At 47.8% G+C, this 10,545-nt stretch overlaps 1 protein-coding gene across 2 annotated transcripts; it reads right to left on the reverse strand.

Annotated features, from left to right (window-relative positions):
- Positions 1–232: 232 nt before the first annotated feature.
- Positions 233–10,270, reverse strand: FMOD (fibromodulin). Of its 2 annotated transcripts, XM_028530769.2 has the most exons (3): positions 10,075–10,270; positions 6,415–7,402; positions 233–2,017 (listed from the first exon to the last, which is right to left on the reverse strand). In XM_028530769.2, exons 2-3 carry the CDS (start codon positions 7,391–7,393, stop codon positions 1,866–1,868), a joined length of 1,131 nt encoding a protein of 376 aa, XP_028386570.1. In that variant the 5' UTR covers positions 7,394–7,402; positions 10,075–10,270; the 3' UTR covers positions 233–1,865. The 2 variants fall into 2 exon arrangements, with proteins under 2 accessions (XP_028386570.1, XP_028386569.1); XM_028530768.2 differs by lacking the exon at positions 10,075–10,270 and having other exon boundaries at positions 6,415–7,420.
- Positions 10,271–10,545: the final 275 nt, after the last annotated feature.

Genomic DNA, 10,545 nt, shown 5'->3' on the forward strand with positions numbered 1-10,545 from the left:
AAGGAAATATGTAACTTGAGAGATTGAAGTTAGACTTCCAGAAGAACTTCCAGTGCATAGAGTATGCTAACTACAGATTTTATACAGATGATTTTTTTATAGAGAGATAATTTGCTAACCCCTTAGCTACATCTTCCCAAGAATAGATGAAGTGAGTTCCTCCTGTCTGAGACCTATATGACCCAACAAGTTCCCCTTAAAGTGTCTGCCTTCAATGACTCCATTTTTACAGATGCAATCATAAAATGCCTTTATTGGTCAGGTTAGCCACCACTCATGCTTTTCCTGTAACCAGGATCCTTTATGGAGGCATGATGGTGTTCACATGCAAATGCTTTCTGAAGAGCCCTGGGGCAGAAGGCAGCCTTGCCCCTCAAATCAGAGCTACTTTGTTGAAATGAGCTGGTTTGGCTTTTGTGGATTTCAGGGTCCGGAGCCATGAACATAGTCCAAGGATTCCCCCTTTCACTTCTTGAGGAAGCTACTTTAAAATACATATGGTATCAGGGACATAATAGCATCTAGGCAGGGGCCAGGGTAGGGCTATCTCTCTTTCAGCAGTTCCTGCCCTGGGCTGCCCAGAGAGAAGTGCCCCAAAGAGAAGAGGGGTTGGCCCCAGGCAACATTACTTTTCAGAAATGGGAAGAATGCAATGCTTTCCAACCAAGGTGTAAAGCAACAGCCACCTTCAGTAATGAGGGTGTAGCTCAGAGATGCGAAAGCAGAGGCAAGAGTTGGTTACCTGGCCTGGGCCTCACGGACCCAGTAAGCATCTTCAGCCAGAGCTGGTACTACAGAACAGTAGCCTTAAGGACAAATCAATCAATACAGGTGAACCACAGCCTCCTCTTTGGGCTAGCAGGTAAGTGCAGGGCTGGTTGGAGCCTGTCTCTCCCATCAGGATGTAGGCCTTCCTGCTTGGATAAGAGGAAAGGACAAACTATCTCATGCTTTGAGAGCTAAATGGTTTCCCCTTTGAGAATAAAGACCCAAGTTAGGAGCTGCTGGTGATACAGATGGTGTGGGACAAGAGTAGAACTACTGAGGAGACTCCTCAGCCCAGCCAATTCAGTCCGATCTGTCCTCTTTTGAAGTCTGACCTACCTTCAAAGAACTGCCTGACTGCTGTATAGCCCAATACACTTATATAAGCCAAGGGTTAGTTGTCTCTTCTCACATTAGGCCATGAATATTGTCAACATACTCGTGACCTCCAGTTTGGTGGCTTTCAAGGAGTGAGGTTAGGGAGGCCCAGAAGTGACTCTTGGTGTCCGTCCAATTTCAGACACAGGTGTGGGTTTTCTGGCAGGCAGATGCCCAAGTGCCTTGGGGTCCTTCCTGCCTCTGCCTAAGGTGTAGAAGAACTGTCTGTGGAGCAAGTTGAGTGGATGAGGGGGAGTTTGGAGGAGGCAACTGGATGAGAGGTACATTCTGAGGAGCAGCAATTGCCAGCTCAGAGGGACAGCATGACCAGCCCTACACGTGGGAGAGCTGTCAAGTGCTGCTCACAGAATCAGGAATTGTTGGAGAAGTAGGTTATGTATTACACCCAAGGATCATGATTTCAGAGCATTGGGAAGAACTTAAGGGTAGTGAGATTTCTGACGTTGGCATTGTCAGGGATTACTCCCTCTGATGTCATTTCTATCCTGAAAAAGAGTTTGGGCCATGTACCTCAGCAAAAAAAGCTTCCTGTCCTCCCATCCCACCTGACCCTGACCACAGGGGAGAAGACTACAGGTGGAGCCTGTGGAATTCTGTCACATGATCTGCCCTAGACCTTTCAACAAAAGCCAAACCAAACCAACAAGCCAAATGCAGTGGGGCGTGGGGGTTCTGGGTCCCGCGCCCAATGCGAGGGCCGCTCAGATCTCGATGAGGCTGGCCAGGCGCAGGCAGAGGGGCGCGTCCTCCGGCATTGCGTTGCGCTGGATCTCGTTACCGTCCAGGCGCAGCACCTGCAGCTTTGAGAAGTTCATGACGTCCACCACGGTGCAGAAGCTGCTGATGGAGAACTCTGTGGGGACAAGAGGGGTGGAAGTGGGTGGGAGAAGGCCAGATCAGCGACCCGGATCCACAGAGAAGCCACACAACCTCTAAGGCTGGAAACTTGGCTGGGTGGCCCAAGCTTTTTACAGGATTAGAATCATACCGACTCTCACCACTGGGAGGCAAAACTAGGGACTGAGTGGGACCTCTGCGGCATCTGCCGCTCTGCCTCCTACCCACCCTGAGCCTGGAAAATATCCTGAACACCCTGGAATGCCCTTGAGTGTTTTCCCAGCAGTGTATAGTAGGACCTTATCTCTTCCCATCTGTGTACAGTAGGGGGGGAGCAGAAGGAAATCAAAGGTCAACCCTAGGAGCTTTGAAGTATAGATAGCTTTTCAGAGGGCTTTGCTAAATTGCTTTGGGGTGGAAGACTAGGGAAATGGAATAAACTCTGCCACTTTGCAGATAAAGAAAGTGGCAATTAAAGTAAGAAATCCTGGGCAGAGAGGCAAATGTCGATGCGTGCCAGAGCTTTGAGGCAGCGCTCCATTCCGATCACTGCTGGAGTAGTGAGCAAGTCTCTGTAGTTCACGGAGACAAAAATCCACAAATAAGGCTGCTATGAACCTCAAAAGTAAAGTACACAATTCCCCTGCCTCCTGCATTTCATATGATTATGGTTTATCTGTTATTTAAAAATCTCAAAAGAATTTCCCCCTTTTGAAGCTTTCCCCACAAACACGCAATCCTAATAGGTACAATAGTTCTGTTTGGTTTTAACAAATTCTGCTGCTACCTTTTACCCACTTATCCCTCTGGTTGTCTTCTTAGACAAATCAACCACCTCTCTCTAGAGCAGACTCTCTCTCTAGAGTCTACTAGGTCAAGACTTGAAAGAAGAAATCCCAAGAACTCAGTTAAAAATCCAGCACAGATAACAAAAGTCACCACTGAAAGCTCTGAGGCCTCTTTGGTTACTTCACTGTGGTGTGTGAGAGCTTCAGGAATATCTCTGTGTGAGTGGTAGTTCCAATAGATCTGGTCTTAAGGGTAGGATCCAGATGGTACACCCCAAGGGCTGTAACACGCAGGCTGCCCAGAGCAGGGTTGGCTTTTGCATCCACCAGAGGTGCTCCTCAGCTTGAAGCAGTGGTCAGGAACTGTGTGGCCTAAAGCTGGGCAACAAGAGTGGGAGGAAGGTTATCTGACTCCCTTCCCGGGTGGAGGGGAATGATGGAGGACATTGTGGAGGGAGAGTTTATGAGGACGAAGATGAAGGTTGCAAGAAAGACAGTATAGAGAACATATAGGTTGATGAAGAGCATGTTTTTAAATTAGCACATTCGATTGTTTTCAGTCTCTGTTAAAAACAGACCAAGAGGAGACAGGGTAAAGCTGCAGCCAATTAACTTGTACTACAAAGGTCCAGCCCACAAGAATAATGAGATGCTGGGCATAGTGGGGCAATGAGAAATACCTCTCTCTGGAGAGTACTGAGAGAAAATCTGAAATGCTTTTGTTTGTTTCCTCTTTGGTGCTGGGGAATGGATCAAGTGGCCTCTGAGTGGGCAGCTTGGGGGCAGAGCAAGGGCTAGGGGCTGGGTCTATGGTGTCTGCACAGAAGGAGTGGAGTGGGGTGGACTGGGGAGAAGCAAAGTGGTCCAGCTTAAGTATTATTTCCAGCCCTATTTGGGACTGTGCTGAAGGTCCTAGGATAGATTCTCCACCCTTGCTTGAAGCCCTCACACCATCTGTTCAAATCCTGGATCCCAACTCTGCATATATAAATATGGGGGTCTTTAGGGGCTGTTGGACACACAGTGTATATAGATTCTACTCATGTGTTGGGCACTGTGAGCCCCCCATGTGTCTTCCTCAAACTCATGAATAGGGCAGGGCTCTTCTGCTTGGAGACTATGAAGACACTTTCCAGCCCAGATTAAAACTGACATAAGTCTTTCCAGATTCCTCCTGCTGTACCCGCCCAGCTTCCTGGATTCCCAAAGCTACTGAATAACAGTCCAAGCTGTGTTCACTTGCTTTTGCCAGGCTGGAAAAACTGAGGAAGATGCTAGTGGAAGAAAGAAGAGGACAGGGCTTTTTCCCTGTACACCGTTTATTTCCCACCCTTTTGGACCCTCCCTCAGAGCTCCCCGACCCCTGGTCCCTGACTTCCTGTGCAAGGCAACAATCTTTTCTGCTGGTGGTCTGAATTAGAGAGATACTCCTCGAGTTCTCATCCGGAGACACCTGGCTCCAGGTCCTTGGACAATAAAAGCTGGGGTTCAGGATGCTATCCTACATAGTCTGGGTGACCTGGAGAGACTGTGTTTCCTTCTCTGCATCTCAGTTTCCCCATCTTTGCCATCAGAAAGTAAAAAACAAACAACCCAAAATTATTCCTGTTAACTTCAAAGTGGTAATAAGAAGCAAAGTTAACAATAACAATGTGCCAGACCATGGACCAAGCACTTTCCACTTATTATTTCACTAATTGAGAACAATAAGAAATTGGTTTTATTTTACCTACAGAGAATACTAGGAGAGAGACAAAGAACTAGACAAAAGGGTTTGGCTTTTGGGGTAGACAATGAAAATTTTTAGGTTGTTTGACTTAAGGGAGAACTTTCTTGCAAGACTTGGGATACTTTAGTAAATTTTATCTTCATCAGAGCTTTTGGAAAGAGTGGCCTACCTAATATTTGAGCAGCAGATGTAGTTCTGTGTGAGGGCGGAGTGGTGACTGATGCTGTGATAGAGCCATTTCCACACCAAGCTCCTCTGATTGCACGGTTAGGGAATAACGAACAGGTTCTCTACCATGACAGCTGTTTTTTGCTGTCACATTTTCAGAGCCAAACTCTGATTAAGCATCACATATAATACGACATTTCTGATGTGACAATCCTCCTGGATTCAGAATGGGTGGCAGGTAAGTAGTGGTGACTTCTGGGTGGGATTATGTAGAATTCATGGAATGATGGACAGCTACCGGTAAATGTCAAACACTTTGTGGCATGAAACATCTTAGAGACATCTTAGAGAGCCATCTCCCTTGGAATGAGAAAATCCTCCAAAGAAAGAGAAACTTTAAAGGCAAAACAGTTTGCAGTGCATATGATGGTGTCTTGCACTTCAAACTAAAGGACCAGACACCTCATCACCTTTCCAGCCCCACTGTCATCCTCTAGGACTGATGGCTCTCTCACTCAGAGGGCTATCCAGTTTATTAACATCTTGCCAAATGACTGATCTGTTGTTCCCTGAGCACAGGGAGAAAAAAGATCGAGAGAAACAGAGTGACACAATCCCTACCTGTGCTGTTCTCTCTCAGCAGGCTCTACTTCGAAACCCTTTGATAGTGATCACCAATGAGTCTTTCTTTCCCCTGGGAGAGAGGAAATTTTCTGACAGAGTAAGGAAGGTTAAATACTGGTTCAGGACCTTCCAGCTAGGATTAAGACATCAGAGGCCCTGGAGTAATATAAGCACATCCTAAACACAAGATTCTTAGTAAGAGCTGAAAAGCAACTGGATAGTCCAATCTGAAATAAGTATTTCAGTTCTTAGAGGCAGAGAGGAAGCTCTTTTGGTTCCTTTAGGCACCTGCAAGGAAGTACTTGGAAAACAAGAAGCTCAGTTTCCTTACCCCTTACTCCAGGGCTTTGTGATATTCAGTCAGGCTCATGTTATGTTAAAGAGACCTCTGCCCTACTTCCAGGGGCTCCTTGAACTCCAGAGAGAATTCATCAGAACAAGTACTGTATTTAGCTCTGAGAGGCTGCATATTCTTGTCCACCAGCTGTTATGTTTGAAAAATAAACACCTAAATGCAAGACCAGGCTGGAGAGGCAGGAGTAGATTGGGTGGAAACAGAGAGCTCATCCTCTTCTGGGTCAGAGAGTAGTTACAGATATGCCGTGGTTTCTTAGCCTACTTCCTTCTAGGGTGGATTCTTGAAGTTCAACTTAAATCCCTTCTCTCTATGAACTGCCACCCCCAAACATTTCCAGAGTCATATCTCACTGCTCCTCAGTACGTACATGAGTCCTTCCTCTGAGGCACAAGAATTTCCTGGCTGTCTCCTACAGGCAACTTGTTCAATGACAGGGTTTCTTTGTTAGGAGCTATGTGTCATCCCAGAATGGCTTTGTCCTGAGTTCCTCTAGCCCATGCCCACTTATATCTCAAGACCTAGACTGAAACTTACCTCTTCTGGGAAGTCTTCTTACCAATCCACTTCCCACTGAATTTTATTAATATTGCCATTTAGTTTAAGTGTAAGGCTTGGTTTTCAGGTTGCCTCATTTTGTTCTCTAGTTACCCTACTGCTATTTCTTTTGTATTGCTACTGGCACTCAGAATAGGGTCTTTTCAAAGAAATAGACAGCCACTCCCCATGCCCCTTTGCCAAGGTCTCACCATTGATCCTATTGCCTTGGAGGTAGAGGTTCTCCAGATTGGTGTTGACTGGGGGGATCTTCTGCAGCTGGTTGTAGGAGAGGTCGAGCTCAAGGATGCTGCTGGAATTGAAGGTGTTGGAGGCCAGGCCATTGTTGGTGATACTATTGTGGGATAACCGCACATACAGCAGTTTTGGTGATCCCCGGAAGTAGCTGTCAGGGACAGAATAAACATTATTGTGCTCCAGATACAGCTGCTCAAGGGCTGAGGGCAGTCCATCAGGCACCCTCCGAAGGTGGTTGTAACTCAGGTCCAGCAAGATCAATGACCGAAGGCCCCTCATTGCACTTCCCACTTCCTGAATCTCATTGTGTTGAAGGTACAAGGCTGTGAGGTTTTCAAGCCCCTCCAGAGCATTGTTGGGAACCCGTGAGATCTGGTTGTGGTCGAGATGGAGTTCCCTCAGGGATCGAGGCAGCGGGCCAGGCATTCGGGTCAGGTTGTTGTGGTCCAGGTACAGCCTCTCCAGGTGCCTAAGCTTAGAAAAGACCTTCCTGCCCACCTTATCACTGGTGATCTGGTTGCCATGAAGAGCGATCCAAAGCAGCCCAGTGGAATTGTCGAAGACGCTTTCCTGGATGGAGGAGATCTGATTGTTCTGGAAGTAGACATACTTCATGCGGGAGGGGACAAAGGGCAGATACTTGAGGTTGCGGTTGTCACAGTACATGGCCGTAGGGAAGTTGGGTGGGCAGTCACACTCCTGGGGGCAGTCTCGAGGATCTGGTGGGGATGGAGAGCCATAGGTATAGGCTGGACCTTCCTCCACCCCATAGGGGTAAGGCTCATAAGGCTCATAGGGGTAAGGGTCATAGGGATCATAGTAGGTGGACTGCTGGCTTCGGAGGTAGTGGAACCACCAGTGGGGATCTTCATCATACTGAGCCCAGGAGAGGGAGCAGAGCCCTGCCAACAGCAGGACAGAGGCCCACTGCATTTTGTCTCTCTGCAAGAAGGGAAAGAGAACAGAGCAAACAGGCATGAGTGAGACTTTAGGGAGGCAGAATGGGTGAGCCTTAGGCTTTGAGCAGATCTGATATAGTGCCAAACATCTGAGAACAGGAGCTTGCACTTACTTTCTCCATGCCTTTTCCTAGGGTTGGCTCTGCATACTGGGTCCAGCTGGAGCTTGCTACCTGAGGAGACCTAGGTGCATGTTCCCCTGGTCATAGAGTCACAGAGGTAGTCTTTGAGATTAGAAAAAAGTTGACTAGGGGTGCTGCATTTTTTTTGGAGGGACAGATTCATTGCAGCCTGAAGTTTTTGTTGGGGTAGCTAGAGAGCCCACAGCAATCAATCCCTGTGCAGTGGGGTGGGGATGCTTTTTAGGCCTGAATTCATGTCCAACTTTGACTCCCCAGGGAAATAATATTTTTCAAGAATCCAAGGAAAAAGCCTTGTGGCTTTTTCCATGTATCAGGAAACCTCCACCAGTAGCTTGAGACCACAAGGGGAAAGATTTCAACTACTTCGGAAAGATCTTCTGGTCTCTTTGGAAGTCTGAGAGTCTGCTTTTGAGTCTTTGTGAAGGGGTGTGGTCCTTCTACAGCCACCGTGAGACTTGGGCTACCCTCTAAAGTGCCAATATCTAGGACATTCTACTGGGTGAGAAAACTCTTGGGTAAGCAGTTTGTGGCTACATATGCAACTTAGCAGGCACAGGGTTTTCATATAACAATTACAGCTTCCCTCCAGACTGGGGACACTGGCACCCAGGAATGGCATTTGTCTTCTAGAGTGGCTGAGTACAAGGAGTCTGAGTCAGTCCACTTGGCTGTCTTTTGTGGTATCTAGTAAAGTGTCAGCACTGTTCATGCTGCACCATGGACATTATGCAAGAGCTACATGGGGCCGTGAATTGAGGAACACTAAAAAAGCACTAGGAATTGAAGAATCTCATGTATGTCCAAGAGAATGGGATTCTGGCATTCTCCCTCCCATCCCAAGCTCCCTGTGGTGACATCTGAATTACAAGGTTCCATATCAAGACCTCTACACTGGCATCAGCCTTCAAGCTTATATGCATGCTAGTGAGATGAGAACAGGCTGTCCTAGAGAGAAATGTAGGCTTACTGTCATCTGAGAGGGAAGCTGAAGGTATAGAAGATGAGGGGCCGGGAGGTGACATATCAGGCCTGAGCATCCTGCTCTGAATACCTACAGCCAAAGCACTGTATAGTCCTATGAGCAATGGGCACCTCCTAGAGGTGTGAGTGTCACCCTTGGATGGGGAAACCTCAGAACCTTTCTTGGTCCTGGAAAAGTCACATATATCTCTCACATTGCTGTTTGGGCCTTGCTGGGGTTGGCAACCATGAACAGGGGAAAGAAAGGTATCTAAAAGCCACCATCAAATCCAAAGAACTAATGGGAAGGACCTTGACTATGGCAATATAGTCCCTTTGTGGCCAGCACCCTTCCCAGATCTCTCTGTCCCCTGAAAGCAGTTCCTTTAAGCTTGCTTCATCCCATCAGCCTCTGGGCTGCAGAGGAGAGGCACCCTGGCTCATTCTCAAGCAACCTGAGGCCTCAGACAAAGAACCCACAGTGTTTTAGAAAGTGGACCCAATTGCCCACTGCCTGGGCTTGCTGACTGGGCCCGGGTTCTGACCAGGAGAGTAGACGGATGAAGTGGCCCACTGCCAGCAGCGCATTTTTCCATGCACAGCTCTGGGCTGCTGCAGGACCAAGGTGGCTGTCTGGAGGCTGGCACAGTGAGCCTCTGTCTCCATTTCTCCTTCCAGACTGAGTACCTTGGCAGACAAGAGCCAGCTTCCTCTTCAAGACTCAGCTTTCCAGGGGCATGCATCCTTCCCATTTTGGCCTCTCTTTAGAAGCCCTGACTGCTGACACAGTTTGGTGGAGACCTTGTGCCTCTTCTTGCCCCAACCCCATCTCTTAGCAATATTGCACAAGGATTGTCTACTTTTAAATTATCCCCTAATAATTTAAAAGACCCTCCTGTGCTCAGAGTTTTGTGAGGTGGAAGGTTCCTAGGACAGGCACTCTGTGAGGTCGGGGAGCTCACTCAGGGGTTACTGTTGTTCTTTCATTACTTCAGTCTAGCGAACCATCTCTCCCTCATGTCAGAGTGGAGGAAGTCAAATCAGAATCCACCTCTTCCTGGACTGGACCCACACTTCACAGCTCCCTAGACATGATCGACTCTCAAAATTTCTCTTTCCCTTTTACCCCAGCAACACACACACACACACACACACACACACACACACACACTCAGACACAGTACACAAAACTCCCCTCCTCCATAGCAGTGTTTAGTTCACACAGCCCTCTATATGAAAGACAGCAGAGACATGGGGCTGATAGCGTTTATGAATAGTAGTAGGGCAGAGCTCGCTTCCCTTTGCTTTAGTGACTGAAAACTGGAGTCTCCTTCCCTCCCCCCGCCCAAAATCAGAAAGGAGCTACAGAAAAAGGGTAGTATTTAGAGCTCCCTTCTTTTTACTTCCTCTTTGCTCTCTCCAGCATCCTGGGGTCATGGCCCACAGAAAATGAGGAATGAGTCCTCCCTCTTCCCACTCCCCAGCAGCCCCGTTTCTTTATTTTCTTTATTGAACTACAAGACGTGAAAACAAGTAAAATGACTACACTTACCTGGAGCTGAACCTTTTAGAAAGTGACCACGTCTCTCTGTCTGTGGACTCCTTGGGTTGGAGAAAGTGTGTATGAGAGAGAGAAGGAGTGAGAGTGTCTACTGAGAGTGTCCGTGTCTGTGCCAGGCCAGGGTCCCGCCCCCAAATTCCTAATCAAATATTATGAAGAGAGGGGCTCAGGAGCCAGGATCCTGGCTTTTTCAGCTCTGCCTCAGGGGTGGAGCCCACACTCAACTACGCAAATCCTGCCCGCCTGGCGCTATAAAAACCACCTTCTTTCCACTCACTATCTTCCCTGAAGCATTGGCAGCTCTGGGTTTCTTTCTGCTCAATGAGTTAGTGGCAACCTAGAAATTATTTGTACAGGCTCTTACAAAGTGCCTGGGTTTCTCATTAAACCCACAAGGGCAGATGCCAAGATGGGGAGGGCCAGGATTTGGGAAGAGGCAACTTAATTAACTCTTTCTGCAAC

The sequence above is a fragment of the Phyllostomus discolor genome, chromosome 14, assembly GCF_004126475.2.
Source record: "Phyllostomus discolor isolate MPI-MPIP mPhyDis1 chromosome 14, mPhyDis1.pri.v3, whole genome shotgun sequence".
In the NCBI taxonomy this organism is placed as follows: domain Eukaryota; kingdom Metazoa; phylum Chordata; class Mammalia; order Chiroptera; family Phyllostomidae; genus Phyllostomus; species Phyllostomus discolor.

Excerpts from the sequence above, each read along its gene's own strand:
- FMOD (XM_028530769.2), bottom strand. The coding sequence starts at position 7,393 with ATGCAGTGGGCCTCTGTCCTGCTGTTGGCAGGGCTCTGCTCCCTCTCC. Across the intron at positions 2,018-6,414 it reads CCAAGGCAATAGGATCAATG|AGTTCTCCATCAGCAGCTTC; the intron begins GTGAGACCTTGG and ends TTGTCCCCACAG.